Below are 26218 nucleotides of genomic sequence, written 5' to 3' on the forward strand. Positions count from 1 at the left end.
TGGCCGTTTTGGCGGGAGCACTGATTTTAATGACGATTAAAGTGAAAAAAAAAAGTGAAATATTCCTTTAAATATGGTGACTGGGGGGTGTCTGTAGTATGCCTGTGAAGTGCCACGTGTTTCCCGTGTTTAGAATAGTCCCTGCACAAAATGACATTAAACGGAAACAACACCATTTAAAACTGCTTGCGGTTTTAATGTTATATCTGGTTCCTGCAATATGGTTGAAAATCATTGAGAAAAATGGCATGGGTAGCCCTCCCTGCCCATTACCAGCCCCTTTAGGTCTTGTACGCATTTTAAGGGGAACCCAGTACCCATATTAAAAAAAGGAAATGTTGTGTTAAGTTGAATCTGTTTGTAATTTTCAACTGGTACATTTTTAAAGTGTAGCTCCAGTCAAAAAAACTATTTTTAAGCTTTTTGGAAAACATAGGGAAGGGTTATCACCCCTGTAGAATTTGTTTTGTCGTCCATCTTTTTTCATCTCACTTGCTGTTGTCTCCTTCCGTTTGCAAGTAGGAGATGTTTGTAAATTGGATGTTTGAAAGTAGGGGCCTGCCCTATATGCTCTGCAGAAATGGCGGAACAAGGTGTTGGTTTTGCCACAACATTGTAAGCCCTCAAAGTGACTCTTGGTGGGCGCTGGAGCGCCCTGCTGTGAACGATTATATCAAGAATTGTAATTACATGCCATTGTTGAACAGTGGTAGAAAAATTGACCTTTGGTGGTTGTGGTGGTGGTGCCACAACACTATAAGTCCTCACCGTTACTCTGGGTGGGCACAGGAAGGGGCCCTCCTGTGAAATATTATATCAAGAATTGTAATTACATGTCCCTGTTAAACAGGGGCAGAAAAATTTGGCCTTAGGCACTGCTGCTGGTGCCACCACACTGCAACCTCTTCCATATACTCTAGTTTTATTGCAGGAATTAGCCCTGCTGCAAAGCATTGCATCAAAAATTGTACTTAAACGCCCCTGTTAAACAGGGGCAGAAAAATTGGGCCTTAGGCACTGGTGCTGGTGCTACCACACTGCAACCTCTGCCATATACTCTAGTTTTATTGCAGGAATTAGCCCTGCTGCAAAGCATTGCATCAAAAAATGGAATTAAACGCCCCTGTTAAACAGGGGCAGAAAAATTGGGCCTTAGGCACTGGTGCTGGTGCCACCACACTGCAACCTCTGCCATATACTCTAGTTTTAATGCAGGAATTAGCCCTGCTGCAAAGCATTGCATCAAAAATTGTAATTAAACGCCCCTGTTAAACAGGGGCAGAAAAATTGGGCCTTAGGCACTGTGCTGGTGCCACCACACTGCAACCTCTGCCATATACTCTAGTTTTATTGCAGGAATTAGCCCTGCTGCAAAGCATTGCATCAAAAATTGTACTTAAATGCCCCTGTTAAACAGGGGCAGAAAAATTGGGCCTTAGGCACTGGTGCTGGTGCCACCACACTGCAACCTCTGCCATATACTCTAGTTTTATTGCAGGAATTAGCCCTGCTCCAAAGCATTGCATCAAAAATTGTACTTAAACGCCCCTGTTAAACAGGGGCAGAAAAATTGGGCCTTAGGCACTGGTGCTGGTGCCACCACACTGCAACCTCTGCCATAAACTCTAGTTTTAATGCAGGAATTAGCCCTGCTGCAAAGCATTGCATCAAAAATTGTAATTAAACGCCCCGGGGCAGAAAAATTGGGCTGATGGCATCAACCAGAACCAGAAATGTTCTTCCAACATATCAGCGGAGGAGGAAGAGGATAGACAATCAACATAACAGGACAGTCACTCAACATCAGCATAGGCAGTCTTGAAGGGATGTGGTATTTCAAAAAAAATTATTCGGTTACATCAGCTTCAGGTGCTTGGTAGCTGTGGGTGATCCAAGACTGATTCATCTTGATGAAGGTCAGTCGATCAACTGATTCGGTGGACAGGCGCACCCTGTGATCGGTAACAAAGCCACCAGCAGCACTGAAGGTGCGCTCCGAAAGAACGCTGGATGCAGGACAGGCCAGTAGCTCAATTGCATACTGTGCAAGCTCTGGCCAGTGATCCATCCTCAAGACCCAGTAAGCCAGAGGATTTTCGGAGGGAAAGGTGTCCAAGTCTGACCTTGCCCCTAGGTATTCCTGCACCATGTAAATCAGACGCTGGCGATGGGTGCTGGAACCGATCATACCTTGGGGCTGCGGACTAAAAAATTGTCTGAAAGCATCAGTCAGACGGCCACCTTCTCCACCGCTCCTTCTGACCGATGCCTCAGCAACACGTTGTCCAGGACCAGGAGTTTGTAACCTCCCAGTCTCTGGGAACGCGTTGCACAGACCTTTCTGCAAGGCCTCCCGGAGATGTCTCATCCTCTGCTCCCTCTGCGATGGCAAGATAAGGTCGTCAACCTTACCCTTGTACCGTGGATCAAGGAGAGTGGCCAGCCAGTAATGGTCCCTCTCCTTGATCCGAAGAATGTGAGGATCCTTCCGCAGGCTTTGCAGGATCAGGGAGACCATGCAGCGTAGGTTAGCTGAGGCATTCGGTCCGGAGTCCTCTGGGTCACTAAGGACAACATGATCCGCAGCTACCTCCTCCCAGCCACGTACAAGTCCACGTGTTTCTTGGGACTGTAAATCATCCCTACAAGACTGCTGATGCTGAGTGCCAGCCTCCACCTCCATACTGACACAATCATCCTCCTCCTCCTCTTCCTCCTCCTCATCCTCTTCCTGTGTGATGGGTGGCACAGCAGGAACACTGTCTGGATAAAGGGGGCCTTGAGAGGCAAGAAAGTCCTCCTCTTCCTGCCTCTGTTCTGCCTCAAGTGCCCTGTCCATTATTCCACGCAGTGTATGCTCCAAGAGGTGGACAAGAGGTACAGTGTCACTGATGCATGCACTGTCACTGCTCACCATCCTTGTGGCCTCCTCAAACGGTGACAGGACAGTGTATGCATCCCTGATCATGCCCCACTGGCGTGGTGAGAAAAAACCAAGCTCCCCTGACCCTGTCCTGGTGCCGTAGTCGCACAGGTACTCATTGATGGCCCTCTGCTGCGTGTGCAGCCGCTGCAGCATGGCCAATGTTGAGTTCCATCTGGTGGGCATGTCACATATAAGGCGGTTCTTGGGCAGGTTCAACTCCTTTTGGAGCTCAGCCAGCCGAGCACAGGCATTAAATGATCGGCGGAAATGCACACAGACTTTCCTGGCCTGCTTCAGGACATCCTGTAAGCCGGGGTACCTGCCCAAGAACCGCTGCACCACCAGGTTAAGGACGTGAGCTACACAGGGCACATGGGTCAGTTGTCCCTGTCGGAGGGCGGAGAGGAGGTTGGTGCCATTGTCGCAAACCACCATTCCTGGCTTAAGCTGGCGTGGCGTCAACCACCTCTCGGCCTGCCCCTGCAGAGCTGACAAAACATCCGCCCCAGTGTGGCTCCTGTCCCCCAAACAAACCAGCGCAAGCACGGCATGGCATAGTTTTGCCTGCCTACTTGCTTAGCCCCTGGAATGCCTACGGAGCACCGCTGGTTCTGAGGACAGAGCACTGGAAGAGGCCATGGAGGAAGAAGAAGAGGAGGGGGTGGAGGAGAGAGGTGTGTCACAACCAATAGTAGCATTTTGGAGGCGTGGTGGCGGAACAACCTCCAACACTACTGCACCTTGTCCTGCATCCTTCCCAGCTGCCAGAAGAGTGACCCAATGGGCCGTGAAAGACAGGTAACGTCCCTGTCCATGCCTGCTGGACCATGAGTCAGCGGTAATATGCACCTTACCGCTGACCGCCCTGTCCAGCGAGGCAAGGACATTGCCTTCCACATGCCGGTAGAGAGCCGGAATCGCCTTCCGTGAGAAAAAGTGGCGTTTGGGGACCTGCCACTGAGGAACCGCACATTGTACAAACTCACGGAAGGGGGCCGAGTCTACCAACTGAAAAGGCAGCAGTTGAAGTGCTAGCAATTTAGCCAAGCTAGCATTCAACCGCTGGGCATGTGGATGGCTGGGAGTGAACTTCTTCCGCCGGTCCAGCAGCTGGGGCAGGGACATTTGCCTGCTATAATCAGACGTGGGTGTACAGCTAGCAGAGTTCCCGGAAGCACTTGGCTGTGACACACCTAATTCTACACCTTCATTCCTCTCAGAGCAGGTTTCAGAGAGGACTGAAGGTCTAGTGGGGTTGGAGATGCCAGCTGATGAGGAGCAAGGAGAGGTCCGCTTTGTTCTTTGGTGTGGGTCTTTGAGGTACGCTTGCCAACGAGCTGCATGGCAGGTCAACATATGTCTGGTCAAGCATGTGGTGCCCAAGCGGCTGATGTTTTGGCCACGTGAGATACGCTTGAGACATATGTTGCAAATAGCAGCGGTGCGATCTGATGCACTCGTCTCAAAAAAGGCCCACACCAAAGAACTTTTAGAATAACGCGCAGAGGCAGCGCTCTGCACAGGCGGAGCTCTGCGGTGTGATTCAGTCGGTGTGCTGCCCCTAAGCTGGCCCCCGGAGGGCATCCTGCCTCGTTGGACATGTGCCTCCTCCTCCTCCTCCTCCTCCTCCCTCCTTCCAGGCACCCACGTGGAGTCAGTGCCCTCATCATCCCCTCCCTCTTCATCGCTGTAGCAAACCTGGCAGTATGCTGCAGCTTGTGGAACATGACTGCCAGATTGCTGTCCTTCTTGAGCATCCCCTCTCTCTGCGCTCACGCTACTGCCTTCATCTAGCTGAGTGTCATCATCAGAGCCCACAAAACACTGGGCATCCTCCTGGAGCATGTACCCAACACTGTGCTCAAAGAGTTCAGGAGACTCCTCAGGAGGACGTGGTGGGTCTAGGGAAGGAGTCACTGATGATGACATCGAGAGGAGGGAAGACGATGCGTTGGCAGCTGCTTTGCTACTACCCTGAGACTGGGTGAGAGAGGATGAGGAGGATGAAGAGGGCTTGGTCATTCACTCTACCAAGTCGTTGGCATGTTGCGGTTCAACATGTCCAGCTGCCGAAAAGAAGGACAAGCATGTCCCATGGCCACGTGCTGATGACAATGCACCGCATCCACGACCAGCACTGTTGTCTCTAGACACAGAGCCTGCTTGCCCTCTTTTATCGGCTCGCGCCTGTCTGCCTCTCCTTGCTGGCCTTCCAGACATGGTAATGGCCTGAAGGGAGTTGGGTAAAACAGCAGTTGGGTAGTTTATATTGTGCTGGAGGCACACAACACCCACTAACTCCTGCAGATGCCTTTATTATAGAACACCAGAGATAAAGGGGTATATACAGATGTATACTGTGCTGTGCTGGAGGCACACACAACTTCCAATAACTCCTGCAGATGGCAAGTGGGCTCAAATAGAGAACAGCTATGTAGGTGGATATAGCGGTATGTACTGGGTACAGAGCACGCAGACAGCACGCACTATCTCCTAACACTACTGACTGCAAGCTCTATTATTAAAGATAGATCACTAGCTATATAGGTGAGGTGAATATAGCGGTGTATACTGCGGTCAGGGCACGCAGACAATAACCAGAGAACACCAGAGATAAAGGGGTATATACAGATGTATACTGTGCTGTGCTGGAGGCACACACAACTTCCAATAACTCCTGCAGATGGCAAGTGGGCTCAAATAGAGAACAGCTATGTAGGTGGATATAGCGGTATGTACTGGGTACAGAGCACGCAGACAGCACGCACTATCTCCTAACACTACTGACTGCAAGCTCTATTATTAAAGATAGATCACTAGCTATATAGGTGAGGTGAATATAGCGGTGTATACTGCGGTCAGGGCACGCAGACAATAACCACTACACAACAGAAAGATAGGTACACAGAACACCCACTGCTTCAGACGCCAACACACTACATGAAGCCGCCGCGATGGCGGCCTTATATAGTGTGGGGCGTGCACTACACAGCCTGAGCTATGATTGGCCACAGGCATCCTGCCTATGGCCAATCATGGCTCTCCTCGCTGCTGGCGCTGCGATTGGCCAAGCATGCGGGGTCACAGTGCATGTTTGGCCAATCATGAGCCAGCAATGCACTGCGCCATCGCCGCGAACGGACCAAAATGTTCGGATTTTGCCGAACGGACGAACAGCCAATGTTCGAGTCGAACGTACGTTCGACTCGAACACGAAGCTCATCCCTAATCACCAATATAAAAAAAAAATGTTTTATGCTTAAAGGTTAGTTGTCTCTATTTCATTTTATTCCATATCGTGAAGACACCGCCACTTACTTATCTATTAGGATGCTCGGGTTTGCGGTGACAAGATCGGTCTTTGTCCCCACATCATTTGTCCAATTCAGAGGAGGGAAATTTAACCTAATAAGAAAAAAATGGGAAGAGATGAGGACTGATTTGGGATAGAAGGTAGATTACTCAACTAGTAACCGTATCTCAAAAGATATTTCTGCAACGTCTTTTTTTCTTACCTGAACACAAAGTCGGCCCGGTCAATCTCAGTGCCACAAAAGCTATTATTTAAAATTCCACCATTACCAACCACCGCACAGTTTAGGTTTGCCTTCTGGAAAGGAGACTTCTACAATGAGAGAGAGAAATAAAACTTTAAAGTGATACTAAATGTATCTTCCACGAATAGGTTGCCAGAAAGAGGTTTAGGTAAATGTAGTTCTTGTTTGGGGGCTCCTTTGTAAACAGTGGAGCAGTGTTTGATTAATTTGGCTGCTCTAGATCTCAAAGGCTGTAGTCTCAGCTATTTCCCTCCCTTGTATTCTAGTAAGTTCTAGGATGTAGTTGGCTGGAAGTGAGCCTGAAAATTTTTGAGCTTTCAGCAAATCCCTGGGGGTGTGGGGGAGTGCCCAGCAGGTGGCTGAGAGGAGATAAATAGTTTGAGGCAGAAAGCAGCAGAGATATTTTCCCTGGAGGAGGAGATTTCAGCCTGAAAGGACTGCTGGTCCTTCAAGGCCAGTCAGGTGAAGCCTGCAGAGAGGTCATCAAGGTCCCAGATATACTAGAGCTGGGGGGCCCATCTTCCTAAAAGCAGTTTAAAACCAAGTAAAGGGGGTGCATTGAGGATCCCTTCTGGAAATTAACACTACAGTGTCTTGACCAGCCTTTCTCAACCTTTTCAACAAAGAGGAACCCTTGAAATAACTTTCTGGTCTCAGGAAACCCCTGCTAAGAATGACTTTATCTACAACTCATGATGATACATTAGTGTGATGGTCAGTGGGAAGAATGGTTCTTACACTTGTGGTCATTGGGAAGAAGTACCCCCTTACAGATAGCTAAAAAGATCAATGGTGTCAATGGGGACTGGTTGAGAAACCCTGGTCTAGATAATATGACGGGATCAATCCAGACACAGGGAGTAAAGACCTGGAAGTGGGATCCTAGTGACTGTTTGCTGTTAACCCCTTGTGTGACTGTGTCAGCTCTGCATAAGTGGGATCAGCCTTGCTGTTAGTCCCCATAGTAAGTGCTTATGTATCTAGTTGCTGCAAAGAGGGGGGCTGCCTCTCTGAAGAGAATAGACAAAATAGGAGCAATCCTCCAAATGTTTTTGCACTAAATTCTGGAGTATCCCAAAGCGTTCTCTGTACCCCGTCCAAGATAAAGCCTGAAAACAAAAGACATCCAAGAGGTGCTGGGGCTTTGATTTAAGTTTATACAAAGTAGTGAGAGTGCAAAAACATTTGAAGAACTCACGACAGATAAGGTTACCCTCCAGTGGGTACCCCAGAAGCTTACCACAAAAAAAATGTGCATACATGGAAGGAGCACCAGACCAAAAAAAAAAGAGTCCAATTGAATTTATTGGTATTGTGCTTAAAGACAGCCAATGCGTTTTCTGGATTCCTGTCTCCCAGTATGCTCCTGTGTGTAAAAATCAAGTTTGCCTTCAGAAATCTCCCTTGCACACTCACCTTTGGAAAGAGATTATAAAGTCTCTCAGTGATATTTTTGGTTCGTTTTTCTGCCTCGTAGTGAATAGTATGTCCCACCGGAGTGTTCTCCTGTGTCACAATCATTGAGTAGGAGGCATTGCAACATTTCTGGAAATTTGACCTGAACAAGAAAGATGTGGAAGCAAGCATTAAATCCCGGGAGGTACAATCATCAAACCTACTGGTTCACCTGTCTTTATTGTAAGTGTATATTTTAAAGGGGAACTTGTCAGGGCAACGATTTAAGAGCTGCTATTGCCAAACTGTTTATGAGTGCAAGCTTCTTTCTTGACTATAGAGAGAGTCGCAATCATACAACAAGTATGCCACCACACTTTCACTTTCTCTCTCTATCTAATCCTCTTTCTCTTGCTCTTCCTTTTTTTATTTTATCTGTCTCGGTTTTTACCCTCTCTCCCTCTCTCTCTGCAAAAGCAAATAAGGAATAACTATGAGTTGGAGGGAGGAGGTGGATTGGAGGTAGGTTCATGGACATTTTTTTGGGTAAGGGATAATATAAAGGGGGTAGGAGGTGATTCCAGGTAGAGGATATAAAGATCCATGATTTCATACACCCCTCTCAGTAAATGACGTACTGTAACATATGGTGAACTATTTTCATCATCAGCTTCTTTTTATCCTTGTCCTTTTGTTACCTCTCACCTTCTATACAACTGAAATGTGGCATAAGGGTCAGACTGGGATACTGGGTCCCACCTGAGGAAATGAGAGTGGGGGCCCAACTTTACAGTGGTGCACACAGAAATCCACTGCAAATAGAGAGCGTGGATTACTGATCTTTTTATGGGCATTGTTTGGTGGTGACATTCCTACACGTTATACAATGCCACCATGTACATTATATCCTGATAAAGTTGGCCTTTCACTTGTTGCTGGTTCATCCGGATAGTGTTCACTTGTTGGGTCGTCGTTGAGAAAGGAAGTATTTTGTTGACAGGTGCCTATTAATGGGCTGCACCATTTCCTGTTCTTATTTCGAGATGTTCAGTTCCTTTCTGGAATGGGTCATTAGGTACTTGCCTTAGTTCTACTTTGCACTATCTGTACGATTTCTTGGTTATAGGCCCTCCGGCCAATCGGTTCTGACGCATTTTGTTGGCCACATTACAACATATTTTTCAAGTCTTTGGATTCCGTTGGCACAAGACAAGATGGAGGGACCTACTACGGTGTTGACGTTTTTGGGAATCATCATTGATACCACTTTTATGGAGTGCCGATTGCCAAGCGATAAGCTTGAGGACCTTCGTAGGACTGTGGCTGAGGTTGTCCCGATGTTCCAAGGTGTAGTTGAGGGAGTTGCAGTCATTGTTGGGAAAACTCAACTTTGCGTGTTGCATTATGCTAATAGGGCGAGTGTTTTGTAGACGCTTGGCGGTCGCTACTGCAGCGGTCAAGGCCCCACATCATTTTGTTCGTATTAGTCGGGAACATCGGGAGGATTTGCAGGTGTGGGATATGTTTTTGGAGCAGTACAACGGCAGGTCTTTTTGGCTGGGGCCTGCGGTCCAGGCGGCAGAGCTGGAGCTTTTCATTGACGCAGTGGGGTTGATGGCTTATGCGGCTTATGCGACTTACTTCAACGATCGGAGGAGTTTTAGGGGTCCGATCTCATTCGGAACCTGATGTTGTTAGAGCTGTTTCCCATAGTGCTAGCTGTGGAGCTTTGGGGGTCGGATTTCAGGAACTGGCGGGTTCATTTTTATTACGACAATCTGAGGGTGGTACATGGCATTAATTCCCTGTTGGCATCTTCCTTGCCTGTGGTCTGTTTGCTGCGTCATTTGGTGTTGTTGTGCTTGCAATTGAATATTTTTGTGTTTGCTGTTCATATGCTGGGGGTTGAGAATGATGTAGCTGATGTGCTATCTCATCTACAGTGGGACAGATTCCGGAAGTTTGCACCGGAGGCGGAGCGGCTTGGAGTCACATGCTCCAGTCATTTATGGGATCTCGTCTTGATACAGTGATGTTGTTGGATTGGTGGTCAGTAGTGGAAGCTACTTGGCAGACTTGCGAGCGGGTATGGGGGGAGAGGCACAAGCTAGTAAGTAGTGTTGGGGTTGTTCCAGTGACGAGGACAGGCTACATGCGTTTCTGTATTTCCTAGGTAAGAACTGCGAGGAGGGGGTGTCTGTTTCTTCAGTAAACAGTAAGATGGCAGGCCTTTTTGTTTAAATTAGGTCCGGTGAAAGGTGTTATAAGGGCTTTTATAGTACGGATGGCTTTGCCGGGTTACAGAAAAGGGCAAGGTAAGCCTGATTCCTGGTGACCGCTGTCTTTGTGTATGTTGGAAGTATTGGTGGGGGTGTTGCCCAGTGTCTGTTTTTCTCCATTTGAGGTACAGCTGTTCAGGGCAGCTTTTGGGCATTACGGGTGGGGGAATTGGTCAGCCTTTCCAAATCAGTGGTTGGGGGTTTGGATGTCTCAGATGTATCAGAACAGGGGGATACTGCTACTCTGCTCATTTGTAAGTCAAAAACTGAACAGATGGAAAAAAGGGCCAGGGTGGTACTTGGTGCGGTGGCGGGCTTGTCTCTGTGCCAGATCACAATGATTAGGGATTGGGTGGGGTTATGGCCTGTCGGGCCTGGCCCTTTTTTGATCCACAAGGATGGGTTAGCGTTGTCTAAGTACCACTTTGGGTCTATGTTCAAAAAATGCTTGGAGGTGGGAGGGTTCTCTCTGAGAAACTATACTTCACATTCGTTCCGGATAGGGGCAGCTACAGAGGCAGCGCGTTGGAGCTTGAGCGACCAGATCCTTCAGCGCATTGGTCATTGGGAATATCATCGATTTTGGTTGTATGTACGCCCTCATCTTCTTTACGGTTGTAGGAAAAGGGGGGGGGGCGTATCCCATTGCTGATAGTGTCCATTAGCTAATGGGGTGATATTTCTTGTCTGGTGTTGTCTGTCTATTTGTTTCTGTGGGTGACTGTGCTGGTCCAGTGGGATCATAAAATGTGGAATTTGTGTGTATGGTATATTGGGTCCTGTTTTGTCTATGGTCCTTTTGAGTTTCTGTTTTTCAGGCCCGGTGTGCTTGATGTGGATCCAGGGTCATTCCTATGTTCCTATGTTCACCGGGGGGGCTAAGAGGGCTTTAGTCAGGCCGGAAGGCAGGCAGCTGGGTGTCTCCTGGGGGGAAGCCACGGTACAATGGATTTGGATACCGGGCATGTTGTGGTCTCGAGTGCTACCGGAAATTTGGCGGTATGCTAGAATGGACAGGCCTCCTGATGTGCTGCTTATACACATTGGGGGCAATTACCTCAGTATCAGGGCACCCAGGCAACTCATTTGAGATATTAAGTGGGATTTCCATTGTTTGAGGTCAGCTTTTCCAGATACTGTCATAGTCTAGTCAGATATCATTGGCAGGGCAGCTGGGTGGGGGGCTCGATCTGTTGATCAGATCAACAAGGCCAGGATTAAGATCAACAAGGTGGTGGCAAAATTTGTTGTCCACAATGGGGGGGCTGATAGTGTGCCACTGCGAGTTGGAAGGAGGCAATGGCCTGTATTTGAGGGGAGACGGGGTGCATTTGTCAGCAGTGGGCATAGACATGTGGTTCCTGGGGCTGCAGGAGGGTCTCCAGCAGGCCTTGCGGCTGTGGTGGGCCACCCACGTGTGAGGTGTCACTGGTGGGCTTTTGTGGCAGGGGTCTCTGGTTCGTGAAGGTCGGAGAGGTGGAAGGTATACAGTATATGGTGTGGAACAGGTTGGACCTATCTCGGTATGGGTACCTTCCCTTTCTGGAAATAATGGGCTATCAGTCATTAGGCTGCATTGGGCAAGAAGGTGGCAATAGTTTGTCCCTGAGCTGGTGGGATCGCAGCTAGGGGCAGGATGCTGAGGTCGTGGTGGTACAGCTGATGCGATAGATAACCTTCCTTCATGAACCTCAGACATAGCAGTCAGTCTTAAAAATTTGGGTTATATATGTTTATATAAAAGTGACACCATTTTTTTTTTAAGAACAGTGTAAAAATAAAAAATAAAAAGTAAAAGAAATAATAAAAATAACAAAAATATTTTAACGTCCCGCCAAGCTTGCATGTAGAAGTGAATGCACACGTGAGTAGCGCCCGCATATGAAAACGGTGTTCAAACCACACATGTGAGGTATCACCATGATCATTAGAGTGAAAGCAATAATTCTAGCCCTGGACCTCCTCTGTAGCTCAAAACATGCAACCTGTAGAGTTTTTTAAACGTTGCCTATGGAGAATTTTAAGGGTAAAAGTTTGTCGCCATTCCACGAGTGGGCGCAATTTTGAAACATGACATGTTGGGTATCAATTTACTTAGCATAACATTATCTTTCACAATATAAAAAAAAAATTGGGCTAACTTTACTGTTGTCTTATTTTTTAATTAAAAAAATTGTATTTTTTTTTCAAAAAAGTGCACTTGTAAGACCACTGAACAAATACGGTGTGACAGAAAGTATTGCAACGACACCCATTTTATTCTCTAGGGTGTTAGAAAAAAATATATATAATATTTGGGGGTTCTAAGTAATTTTCTAGCAAAAAATGTAATGACTTTAACTTGTAAACAACAAGAAAAATAGGCCTGGTCCTTAAAGCGGAGGTCCACCCTAAAATGGACCTTCCGCTCATCGGATTCCCCCCCCCCCTCTGGCGCCACAATTGGCACCTTTCAGGGGGGAGGGGGGTGCAGTTACCTGGATAATCCAGGTAACTGCACCCACTTCCGGGCTAGCTCTCTGCGGAAAGGGGCGTACATTACGCCCCTTTCCGCAAGTGCCCGCCCCCTTCCGCAAGTGCCCCGCTGCCTGCTGGGAAACACACAGATCCCAGAGGCAGCGGGGACCGTCCTTATTGTACAGCGCGGCTCGCGCATGCGCAGTAGGGAACATGGAAATTAAGCCGAAAGGCTACATTTCCTGATTCCCATACCCAAGATGGCGGGGGCAGCACTCGAGTGTCGATCTAGAGATCGGCTTCGGGTGCCGACATCGCGGGCGCGCTGGACAGGTAAGTGTCACTATTTTAAAAGTCAGCAGCTGCAGTATTTGTAGCTGCTGACTTTAAAAAAAAAAAAAAACGTGGAGTCCCGGCGGACTCCCGCTTTAAGTGGTTAAACAGTATCTACTAATTGATTTGTTTGGTTCTGGTGTTGTGCTTCATATAAAGTCCCACTATTCCCCCATTACCCTTTTCCCTTTTTTTTTCTATATGATTCAGGGATGGAGACATATAAACCCTGTAGAAGTCATTGTCTCATATAAAGTCCCCACAATTTTATTTAATGAACATTATAGGTATTATATTAGTTATTATTTCAGATTTTCGAATTTCAGAATTTCAGAATTTTCTAATTTATGAATTTACGAATTTTCTAATTTACGAATTTTCTAATATATTTGAATTTACGAATATTAAGAAAAACTGGTTAAACAGGTTTTCCTTAATTTGGATGTTTCCGAATTGACAAATTTTTTAAAATTCGTTAAAAAACAAATTCAGAACTAAACAAATTGCACAGGTCTACTATTATTGAATTAGCGCTGCACTTTATCTTGGTCCTATACCTTCACAATTTGTCTAATTGTAGTGTTAGCTGCTTTGCTCACCATATCTAGTAGTGCAGTAATTTTTTTTTTATTTTTACAATCTATATTTACTAGCTTCATTATCAAATGTTATTTTATTTGAGCAGAAGCTCACTTTTTCTACCCGGCATAATGAACTATACAACTATTTACTTGTGTAGGAGTAATTACAGTGAGGTTTTATTGCCGTAATTCCCCGGAATAAGATAATAATTTATGGTACAAGCCAGGCAAAGTTCATATTTGTTTTTATCTGTTCAATGAGAGCAAAAAATAACATAAAAAATCTGATCCTGCCAGGAATCTTGTGAGCTTATAACATTATGTTCTGCCTTTGAAGAGAAGAAAACCTAATACGCGTTTCACCCCGTCCACAGGGCTTAGTCATGACTAAAAAGCTGTGGACGGAGTGAAATGCATCCTGGATAGAGCCAGACTGAAGCTGCTTTCACTTGTCTGACACCTGGGCTCTCTTTGGAGTGCAGTGTTTGGTTTTTTTTCTCTTCATGTGCGTATATCAACCTGGGAGGGGGGGTTCTCTCAACGTCGGCACCCTCCTAGTTAATCCCTTCCCTCCAGCAGGGTGTTGTCAGGGCTGGGCTTCTCTGAGCTGGCCGCTCCACTGTCAGCTAATTGCCAGCTCCTATCTCTCCATAGTTACTCAGCTGTTGATGATATCCTGCTCACCAGTCCTGCCTACTTAAGCCGTCCCAGTACAGAGGATCTCTGCCTTCGCCTTGGTCAACATCACAGCAACTATCTCCTGCGATCCTGTTCTAGACTTGCTTTGCTGACATCCCTTCTGGCTCCAGATCCTGCTTGCTGTTCGACTACATTGATCTCTGACTTCTGGCTTGGCTGACTATCCATTCCTGTTACTGAACTTTGGCTATGTTTTCAATATGTTTGTTCTTTTTTCTTTTATTATTAAACAAGTGTGATTTAACTGTACGTCTGTTTCAGTCTGATTTCATGGGTTCTGACAGGCGTACATGGATGTCCTCCATTTTCAGTAGTCATACTGGGATGGTAGGTGCACCTACAGGCATCACCCCAGTATCGATCTTTTCAGCCGGCAATTCCCAATCTGGCAGAAGTGATCTAAATGGCTAATTAGCCACTCGATCACTTCTGCGGGTGGCATAATGGGGTGCCACCGTATTCCCACTGCCACCACCTCTCCCAGGCCCTCTGGTCCCAACGCAGAGGCCTTGAGCGAAGCTGCCCTGTACAGAGAGAGTGGAACTGACATCGTTTCCCTCTCAGTAACTGGGAGCGACGAGTAGTTTGTCATTCCCGATTCTGCCCTTTTGTTTACCTGGCCACCAGCGACCACGTAAGTAGCCAATCAGACCAATCTGTGTTTGATCGGCTATATGGGAGGCCAGAGGAGGAATATGACCCCAAATCTCTCCATAAAGTTGACCTGTCACGGCCCTTGCTATCATAAGGGATGTTGTTCATCTCTTGTGATAGCAATGAAGTTAGTACAAAAAAAGTGTAAAAAAAATATATTTTTGTATTAAATAAATAAAAATAAAAAAATGTAAGGCGCCCACCGTGCTTACGTGCAAACGTCAACACATACGTTACTCCCGCATGCATATGTAAAGTTATTGACGCGAACGGCAGAGCGAGAGCAATAATTCTGGCACCGTATCTCCTGTTCAGCTCTAAACTGGTAACCTGTAAAGGCGTTCAAAGTGTCACCTATGGAGAATTTTAACCACCGTAGTTTGCCGCCATTCCACGGGCAGACACAATTTTAAAGCGTGACATGTTAGGTATCTATTTCACAACACTCTATGAAAGGGGAGTGGTATTGTAGTTCTAACACACTTCCTGTCCTAGGGTGACAACTCTGTCGCTCCATAGATACTGTATTGCAACGTACCTGGTGGTGGAGCCTGAAACGTTGAGGAAGGCCTCTCTTACAACCCTGGTTCTGGAGTCCCTGGTAAGGTGACAGGGAATGCCAGAGCTCAGGGTGGGACAGATGCCTAGAAAGTCTCTTGCTAACAGCTGCTGGCGTGCGTCTAGAATGGAAGAATACCAGGCCCGGACATACTAGCGGAGGAACTGGAGCCAGTGAAGGATACAGATAGGCTGGTGCAGATGCAGGATAGGCACAAGCCAGAGTTGGACAGTCCAGGTCAGCAGCTTGCAGGTAGACACGGGCAAATTGTTAATTTCCGAATGAGTTTTTTTAACAGATTTCGACAAATTTGTTCATTTGGAGATATCCTAACAAAAACAGGTTTAACCAATTTTTTACGAATATTCGTAAATTTGAAAATCCGAAAATCTGAAATAATAACTAATAATAACTTAACTATTAGTAACTATTACATTTGGGGTATTGGAATTTCCATTCCGATTTGGCTGTTGGTGAACGTAAAGAATACATATTTATCTGAAGTTACGAATTATAACGAATACCATATCTAAACGAATGGAACATAACAAATTAATAATAATGAATTACAATAATGGTAATAATAATAATAATAAAACATTTTATTATTATTATTATTATTAATTTGTTCCTTTCCATTTGTTTAGATGCGGCATCCCTTGTAATAGAAAAAAAAGCATGACAGGGCCTCTTAAATATGGCATTTGGGGGCAAAAAGACCCCACATCTCATATTTACACTAAAATGCAATAAAAAAATAAAATAAAATTATAATATTTTTTTTTTAACCACTTGACCACTTGACCACTTGACCACTGGGCACTTAAACACCCTTAATAACCAGACCAATTTTCAGCTTTCGGTGCTCTCGCATTTTGAATGACAATTACTCAGTCATGCAACACTGGACCTATATGAAATTTTTGTCCTTTTTTTCACACAAATAGAGCTTTCTTTTGGTGGTATTTAATCACCGCTGGGTTTTTTATTTTTTGTGCTATAAAGGAAAAAATACCGAAAATTCTGTAAAAAAATGAATTTTTCTTTGTTTCTGTTAGAAAATTTAGCAGATTAGTAATTTTTTCTTCATAAATTTTGGCCAAAATTTATACTACTACATATCTTTGGTAAAAATAAGTACAAATTGGTGGATATTATTTGGTCTTTGTGAAAGTTATAGAGTCCACAAGCTATGGTGCCAATATCTGAAAATTGATCACACCTGAAGTACTGATGGCCTTTTTTTTTTTTTTCACAAAATTGTCATATTATCAGGTTATTTCTCACACACAGCATATGCATACCACAAATTACACCCCAAAACACATTCTGCTATTACTCCCGAGTATGGTGATACCACATGTGTGAGACTTTTACACAGTGTGGCCACATACAGAGGCCCAACATGCAGGGAGCGCCATCAGGTGTTCTGGAGCATCCAGGACAATTCTGACATTTCTCTCCTACATGTAAAAATCATCATTTATTTGCTAGAAAATTACATAGAACTCCAAAACATTATATATGTTTTTTTAGCAAACACCCTGGAGAATACAATGGTGGTCTTTGCAACTTTTTATCTCGCACGGTATTTGCGCAGTAATTTTTCGAATGCTTTTTTTTGGAAAAAAAAACAGTTTTGGGTTTAAAAAAAAAGTAAAGTTAGCCCAATTTTTCCATAATGTGAAAGATGAAGTTACGCTGAGTAAATAGATACCTAATATGTCACTCTTCAAAATTGCACACGCTCGTGGAATGGCGTCAAACGTCGCTACTTAAAAATCCCCATAGGCGACAATTAAATTTTTTTTTTTACTGGTTATATGTTTTGAGTTACAGAGGAGGTCTAGGGCTAGAATTATTGCTCTCGCTCTAACGTTCGCAGCGATACCTCACATGTGTGTTTTGAACACCGTTTTCATATGTGGGCGGGACTTACGTATGCGTTCGCTTCTGCATGCGAGCACATGGGGACAGGGGCGCTTTAAAAAAAAACATTTTTTTTTATTGTTCATTTTACTTTATTTATTTTAGTTTGACATTTTTTTCCCCAAAAATAATTTTTTTGATCACTTTTATTCCTATTACAAGGAATGTAAACATCCCTTGTAATAGGAATATGGCATGACAGGTCCTCTTTACAGTGAGATGTGGGGTCAATAAGACCCCGCATCTCACCTCTAAGCTGGGAAGCCTGAAAAAAAAAAAAAAAAAAAAAGATTGTCTTTGATCGTATTAGCGATTCGATAGAAGCACCGGAGGGCGGCGGGAGGGGGGGGGGATGTCTATGGCTGGGTATTGCAGGGTATCACCGACTATGGCTGGGTATCTCAGAGTATGGCGTTGCAGAGTATTGCATTGCAGGGTATTGGCGGGTGTTGCAGAGCATTGCAGAGTGTTGCAGAGTATTAGCGGGTGTTGCAGAGCATTGCAGAGTGTTGCAGGGTATTGGCGGGTGTTGCAGGGTATTGCAGAGTGTTGCAGGGTATTGCAGAGTGTTGCAGGGTATTGCAAAGCGTTGCAGAGTGTTGCAGGGTATTGCAGAGTGTTGCAAGGTGTTGCGGAGTGTTGCAGGGCGTTGCGGAGTGTTGCAGGGCGTTGCGGAGTGTTGCAGGGCGTTGCGGAGTGCTGCAGGGCGTTGCGGAGTGCTGCAGGGCGTTGCGGAGTGTTGCAGGGCATTGCAGAGCATTGCAGGGTATTGCAAGGTATTGCAGAGTGTTGCAGGGTATTGCAGAGTGTTGCAGGGTATTGCAGAGTGTTGCAAGGTGTTGCGGAGTGTTGCAGGGTATTGCGGAGTGTTGCAAGGTGTTGCGGAGTGTTGCAGGGTATTGCGGAGTGTTGCAAGGTGTTGCGGAGTGTTGCAGGGTATTACAGAGTGTTGCAGGGTATTGCAGAGTGTTGCAGGGTATTGCGGAGTGTTGCAAGGTGTTGCGGAGTGTTGCAAGGTGTTGCGGAGCGTTGCAGGGCATTGCGGAGCGTTGCAGGGCATTGCGGAGCGTTGCAGTGCATTGTGGAGTGTTGCAGGGCAATGCAGAGTGTTGCAGGGCAATGCAGGGTAATGCAGAGTGCTGCAGGGTAATGCAGAGTGCTGCAGGGTAATGCAGAGTGCTGCAGGGTAATGCAGAGTAATGGGGGTATTGCAGAGTAATGCAGAGTAATGGGGGTATTGCAGAGTAATGGGGGTATTGCAGAGTAATGCAGAGTAATGGCAGGCTATTGCAGAGTGTTGGGAGGGAATTGAGGGGTTAAATTTCGGTGCGCAGCGATGTGGGCACTGCAGATGCAGCCCACATCGCTGCTGACACCGATCTCTTCCCCCTCCGCTGTACCGATCGGTACAGAGAGGGGGAGGGAGGAACCGGCGTCATAACATGACGCCGGTTTGTTTACAAGTGATCACTCCGTCATTTGACGGAGCGATCACGTGGTAAACGGCCGCACTGAGCGGCCGTTTACCGTGATTCGTGATGCGCTGGGTCCTGTGGACCCGGCGGTCACGGATGCTCTCGAGTGCGCGCCCCAGGGGGCGCGCGAGAGCAGAATTCTGGGAGGCCGTTAATTAACGGCCTCTCAGAGTTAAACAACCGCCCTGAAGCCGTTAATCGGCAATGGGCGGTTGTTAAGTGGTTAAATGAACCTTTAAGAACCATGGGTGGAAGTGATGTTTTGACGTCGCTTCCACCCTGCAATGTCATGGAGACAGGTGGCAGCCATCTTCCCCTCACTCGTCTCCATGGACAGCCACCGAGACGATCCGATCGCCTCCGCCAGTGCTGGCGGCTCCGGTAAGCAGTGGAGGGCACCGGAGTGCGGCGGGGGGGGGGGCCCTCTCCCGCTACCAATAAAAGTGATCTTGTGGCAAATCCGCCACAGAGATCACTCTTATCAGAAAGAGGACCGCTGGACGAAGAAGAGGATACCGGGGGTTATGACAGCTAGCTGATATCCCCCTTCAAAGTAAGGACGTATAGTGACGTGCGGCAGTCCGTAAGTGGTTATGGGTGTGCACACTTATGCAACCATATTATTATTTTTTTTTTACTTTTACTTCCCTGTCACCAATCGTCTGTTCCCTTTTATAGGGAAGGATGATCAGTGATGTCACATGCCAGGCCACACCCCCCTACAATTAAAAAAAAACACATAACGTCATACATAACAACCACACTGCCCCCTAGTGGTTAACTCCTTCACTGCCAGTGTCATTTACACAAGAATCAGTGCATTTGTATAGCACGGATTGCTGTATAAATGACAATGGTCCCAAAAATGTGTCAAAAATGTCCGATGTGTCCGCCATAATATCGCAGTCACAATAAAAATTGCTGATTGCTGCCAGTACTAGTAAAAAAAAAATATTAATAAAAATGATATAAAATGATCCCCTATTTTGTAAAAGCTATAACTTTTGCGCAAACCAAACAATAATCGCTAATTGCAATTTTTTTTACCAAAAATATGTAGAAGAATACGTATCGGTCTAAACTGAGGAAAAATAAAATTTTATATATTTTTTTGGGGATATTTATTATAGCAAAAAGTAAGAAATATTGAATTTTTTTCAAAATTGTTGCTCTATTTTTGTTTATAGCGCAAAAAATAAAAACCACAGGGGTGATCAAATACCACCAAAAGAAAGCTCTATTTGTGGGAAAAAAAGAACCCCAATTTTGTTTGGGAGCCACGTCGGCCGACCGCGCAATTGTCAGTTAAAGTGACGCAGTGCCGAAACGCAAAAAGGGGCCTGGTCCTTTGGCTGCAAATTGGTCCAGGGCTTAAGTAGTTAAAGGTGGAAAAAGTTCTGAAATGATTTATCTTTCTCTCATTTTTTTTTTATATCACAGAAAGCTGACATTTTAACAGCGGTGTGTAGACTTTTTATATCCACTGTATGTTTTCACCTGAAGACCTGAAGCTCATCTTTAATGGGTTAAAATAGAGCCTAATGCCCCGTACACATGATCCGAAATTGCACCAGCAAAAGTCCGATGAGAGCTTTTGGTCGGAAAATGTGATTGTGCATATGCTCCATCGGACTTTTGCTGGCGAAATTTCGGCCAGCAAAAGATTGAAAGTAGGTTCTCAATTTTTCGGTCGGAAAAAGTTTTGATCAGAAATTCCGATCGTCTGTAGCAATTCCGACGTGCAAAATTCCTACGCATGCTCGGAAACAATTTGACGCATGCTTGGAAGTGCTGAACTTCATTTTCTCGGCTCGTCGTAGCGTTGGACATCACCGCGTTCTTGATGGTCGAAAGTTCAGAGAACTTTTGTGTGACCGTGTGTATGCAAGCCAAGCTTGAGCGGAAAACCATCAGAGCTTTTTACAAACAAAATTCAGATCGTGTGTGTAGGCAGCATTAGTGGACGGACAATGGCATATTTAATTCCAGGTCCCCCCATGACCAATTATTTGTTTTATCCATTTAAATAGTGCTGATACTTGTATTTATGTATCTGTGCTCCACATACTTACTGCAACAGCTTGTGTTCTGTTTGGTTCTCGATCCATGGACATCCTTGTAGTGCTTTAACTGTCCTAAAAAATTCTTCTTTTTTAAATCTGCAGAAACAAAAAAAGTCAACAACCTGAATTCTCTTTTGTCCACAGATGAGAAGGGGAGTTAGGAAATGATTGCATTAATTGCTATGCAAACCTTAATGCCATGTACATACGATCGGACTTTCCGGCAAAGACTTGGTCCGGCAGACCGGAATCCGTCGGACAATTTGATCATGTGTGGGCTCCAGCTGACTTTTTTTCCCAAAAAGTCAGATGGACCTAGAAATGAAACATGTTTCAAATCTATCTGACAGACTCAAGTCCGATGGACTAAAAATCGGGAAAACCGTTCGTCTGTGTGCTGGTCCGATGGACCAAATACGACGCAAGGGCAGCTATTGGCTACTGGCTATTGAACTTATTTGTTTAGTCCCATTTACATCATCACGTTCAAAACGAACGGACTTTCGAACAGACTTAGTCCAGTTGTGTGTGGCCAAGTCCGTTTCGTCCAGAAAGTCAGTTGGACCTCCGCCGAAAGACTGTCGGGAAGACCGCCGGACCTAGTCCGTCAAAAAGTTTGGTCGTGTGTACGAGGCATAATACTCGCCGGCAGCTGGTGGCAAAAAAATCAACCCCCCCCCGTCACTCGCCCACGATAGGGCCTGTAGTGGGGTATGATCCCAGTCCCCCCCAGCCCCAGTACATACTGGAATAGAAGGTAGAAGATAAAGTAGCTTGGGGTAGATGGCAGGGTCATCATTCTCCTGCTTCCTCGGCAGTCTCAGCTCAGTGTCTGTCCGTTTGCTGGGGGGGTGGAGACGTTGCTGGGCTTGGTTCCTCCAGAAAAAGGCATGGGTAGGAAGTGCCCAAATAGAAGAAGCCGGCTTGGGCCAGGCGATGGGGGGGGGGACTAGTGGTGGCTGGTGCTCAAAATTTTTGGGGGGGGCACAAACAAACTGAAAAAAAAACATCAATTGCCGCCACTGTGCCATCAAATGCAGCTACTGTGCCCATCAAACGCAGCTACTGTGCCCATCAATTGCCGCCACTGTGCCATCAAATGCAGCCACAGTGCCCATCAAGTGCAGCCATTGTGCCCATCAACTGCTGCCAGTGTGCCCATCATTTGCCGCTACTGTACCCCATCAAATGCTGCCACTGTGCCCATAAATTGACGCTACTGTGTTCTATCAAATGCTACCGGTGTGCCCATCAATTGCCGCTACTGTGCCCCATCAAATGCTGCCAGTGTGCATTGTCATGCACTTACTTGTCTCGCAGCGGGTCCTGCCCGCTCCGCGATGTCTTCTTCCGTCCTCTCTATCGGGCATCCAATCACAGCGCCTGTGGTTTCAGCCAATCAGCTGACAGGTAATAGACCCGAGCACCTAAATAGCTGAGAGGTGGTTCAGTGTTAGCAAAGTGAATTCCTTCACTTTGCTAACACACAGCTGAGTGAACAGCGAACGCACAGCACTGCTTCCACTGTTCACCTTTTTAGGCGCATATTAGAGCCTATGGCTCTAATCAGGTGCTTCCGAAAAACAACCCCGCCGCTGTAATTCAGGTGCCTGGCACCCGAAAAGGGGCCGGACACCTGAATAGATAGATTCATGCAATACATGAATCTATCTATGGTGAGAGAGAGGGGGCGGCACTCTTGCGCTCTTTATAGATGCACCGCCACTGGGGGACACCGAGCCCAACCAGTCTGCAGAGGAGAGAAGGACGTTCTGGAGACCGGACAGTTGCTTCTCCTTCGTTAAGACCCGCTTCCTGATTGACCGGGAGGAGAATCAGGAAGACAATAGCGAATTTTAATTTGGTAATGTGACACAAGTGGGTTGGCTCGGGCGCAGTGCTATGCGCCCAGAGCCCAACCTTTTTGAAGCCAATTAGAGTCTCAAGCTCTAATCATGTGCTTTTATGAAAAAGAAAACCCAATTGAAATCCATGTATCCCGCACCCTGCATGGAGATTAAGGGGTCCCTTAATAGAGCAGCAGCCACTGCTAATACTGAACTTTTCTTATTTGTTCCCCTTATTCTGGTAAATATGCCCCTAATCTAAATGCAGGGTGCCAGATGCATGGATTCCAATTATTTTTTTTTTTTTGAAGCATGTGATTAGAGCCTGAGGCTCTAGTTAGCTTCAAAAAAGGATGGGCCACCCAGTTTTGTGACAATAACAAATTAATATTGGCTAATGTCTTTCTGTTTCACCTCTCGGCCAATCAGGAAGCTGGACTTACTCTATATGTCTCCATCATAGCCATAGTAGCTGTTTTTCTTTTCTCTTTCTTCTTCTGAGTTGGGCTAAATCTTTGACCATACTTAGAGGAGAGGAGAAATATCCCCCCTTTTTATGAGTAAGCTGGACTTAAGACCTGATTGGCCAAGAGGAAAAATTACAGTATTGGCTGTTGATGAGGAAGCCGTTAGAGGGGGAGGAGATGTAGGGGAGGCCGAAGGACCCACAACCTAGATGGGGTAAGTCCGGGGCTGGTGGAGGGATAGGCAAGCAACGAGGGGGTGGGGCATATGGTTTACTGAACGGGGGGTTTGACTGATGGATGGACTGACTGAACAAACGCGGGGGTTGTTGGGTAGTTTCACCAAAATGGAGCACCAACCGCCACTGTCTGCCAGTAGATTTTCCATGTTTTGTCAGTAAAAAATGCTGCGGGAGGTTGGTAAACACTGCCAAGGGTCCTGCAAATGGTTAGCCAACTCAAAATTCCTCCTGTGCAGTGGTGGAGAACACAGATGGATCGCAGGAGGTGTGAGTGTGGTTTTTCATACATAAACGTGTCGAAAAGGTTATGGGGGGATATAAAAGAGTAAAGTTCTCCTTTAGACTTTCCAGAGTTTTCAAGAATTGAAGTACATACATTTGTCTCAGAGACCAAGTGAGAATTTTACACCTAGACTTTTGCAGGGAGACGCATAGGGGTATACACTGTTCGGCCACTCTGTTAAGTACACCTTGATAGTACGGGGTTGGACCCCCTTTTGCCTTCAGAACTGCATTAATTCTTTGTGGTGTAGATTCAACAAGGTGTTGGAAACATTCCTCAAAGATTTTGATCTGTAGTGACATGATAGCGTCATGCAGTTGCTTCAAATTTGTTGGCTGCACATCCATGGTGCCAATCTTCTGTTCCATCACACCCCAAAGGTGCTCTATTGGATTGAGATCTGGTGAGTGTGGAGGACATTGGATGAGATCTGGTGAGTGTGGAGGCCATTGGAGGACAGTGACCTCATTGTCCAGTGGTGAGATGATTGGAGCTTTGTGACATGTTACATTATCCTGGGATTTTCATGGTCACCAACAATACTCAGGTAGGCCGCGGCATTGCTCAATGCTCAATGGGTACTAAGGGGACCAAAGAGTGCCAAGAAAATATCCCCCACACCATTACACCACCACCACCAGCCTGAACCATTAATACGAGGCAGGATGGATCCATGCTTTCATGTTTACACCAAATTCTGACCCGACCATCTGAATGTTGCAGCTGAAATCGAGACTCATCAGACCAGGCAACGTTTTTCCAATCTTCTATTGTCCAATTTTGGTGAGCCTGTGTGATTTATAGCCTGAGTTTCCTGTTCTTAGCTGACAGGAGTGTGACCCAGTGTGGTCTTCTGCTGCTGCAGCTCATGTGCTTCAAGGTTCAATGTGTATTGCCTTGGTTGTAACGAGTGGTTATTTGAGTTACTGTTGCCTTTCTATCATCTAAAACCATTGTCTGCCCATTGACCTCTGACATCAACGAGGCATTTTCCTCCACACAAATGCCGCTCACTGGATATTTTGTCTTTTTCGGACCAGTCTCTGTAAACCTGAGAGACGGTTGTGCGGAAAAAAATCCCAGTAGATCAGCAGTTTTTGAAATACTCAGACCAGCCCGTCTGGCACCAACAACCATGTCACGTTCAAAGACAATTAAATCCTCTTTCTTCCCCATTCTGATGCTTGGTTTCAACTTTAGCAAGTAGTCTTCACCATCTCTAGATGCCTGAATGCACTGAATTGCTGCCATGCGATTGGCTGATTAGCAATTTGTGTTACCAAGCAATTGAACAGGTGTACCTAATAAAGTGGCCGGTGAGTGCCATTCTCCCAGTAAAAACACATGCATGTTCATTCTCTGCAACTGGGGCAAAAAAAAAACACAAATGTTATTAGGGTATTTCCTACACTGGTCAAATGTTTTTCATTAATTTAAAATGAAAAATGCAGCATTTGGCCACTAGATGGCACTAAGTATAATTGTATTTGTAAAAGGTGGAATTGATACAATTTATAATATATAATGATAATAAACATATATTGATAAAAAATATTCTTTAGCAAAACTTGGAAGTCTATAAAAAAAAAAAAATCTCTGTGTGAATGTCACAACATTTGCACAGTTGTCCTGAATAATCCACATAATGTGTCTAATATGTTTATTTCCTATGATCTTAAGTTCCATCTAGTGGTCATAATGCTGTATTTTCCTGAAACACCTCAATTGAGAAAATTCAGCATTATGGCCACTGGATGGGGCTGATGAGTATAGGAAAAAATATATTACACATAATCCGGAGATAGTTTGGGAGGGCTGCGTGAATTCTGGAGGTGTTTTAAAAATAGACTGCATAACGTTCTCACCCCTTTATACTGAAAAATAAGGCAAGCAGAAGATTCATAAAACTCACGTTTTCATTGTAGAACGCAATATAAGGGTTTGTAGATGTGAACATTCAGCGGATGATCGTGTGGCTTCTTTTTTCCTTGACCTGCGAAAACCAACTGGATATTAGAATACTATGTTTTTCCTTCCTTCCTTTCTCTTCCTTCTTCTTTATCTTTACCTACCTATCTTCCTCCATTCCTTCCTCCCTTTTTCTTCTTTCCTTCCTTCCTCTCTTCCTTTACCTCCTTTCTAGTCCTTCCTTCCTTCAAGTGCTAATTTCATTAACTAAAATATTTCCAGTGATGAAATTAACACTGGTTCTGGAGATTTTAGTTGACTAAAATATGACTAAAACTAGTGAAATGGCATTTTAGTAAAAAGACTGACTAAAACTAAATCGAAAGTTGACATCAAGATTAACACTGCTTTCTTACTTTCTTGATTCCACTTTCTTCCCTTTCTCTTTTTCCTCCCTTTTTTCCTCCCTTCCTTACTATCGCTTCCTTAGTTTCCCTTCCTTCCTTTCTCCCTCTTTATCTTCCTTTCATCCGCTTCCTTCCTTCCCTTTACCTTTGTATGCTTCCT

The 26218-nt window shown here is 45.5% G+C and overlaps 1 protein-coding gene across 2 annotated transcripts in view; it reads right to left on the reverse strand.

Annotated features, from left to right (window-relative positions):
• Positions 1-26218, reverse strand: part of LOC143961523 (alpha-2,8-sialyltransferase 8E-like) — a 44854-nt gene that overhangs the window by 8993 nt on the left and 9643 nt on the right. The window contains exons 2-6 of one of the 2 annotated variants that reach the window (XM_077470817.1): positions 25656-25736; positions 20917-21003; positions 7900-8041; positions 6442-6551; positions 6245-6331 (exon numbers count right to left, since the gene is read on the reverse strand). In XM_077470817.1, coding sequence (XP_077326943.1) covers positions 6245-6331; positions 6442-6551; positions 7900-8041; positions 20917-21003; positions 25656-25736 — 507 coding nt within the window. The remainder of the gene's footprint in view (positions 1-6244; positions 6332-6441; positions 6552-7899; positions 8042-20916; positions 21004-25655; positions 25737-26218) is intronic. The other variant, XM_077470818.1, reaches the window with a different exon arrangement.

The sequence above is a fragment of the Lithobates pipiens genome, unplaced genomic scaffold (genome assembly GCF_037356315.1).
Source record: "Lithobates pipiens isolate NorthernLeopardFrog02 unplaced genomic scaffold, aLitPip1_a1.2 Scaffold_8, whole genome shotgun sequence".
Taxonomy (NCBI): Eukaryota; Metazoa; Chordata; class Amphibia; order Anura; family Ranidae; genus Lithobates; species Lithobates pipiens.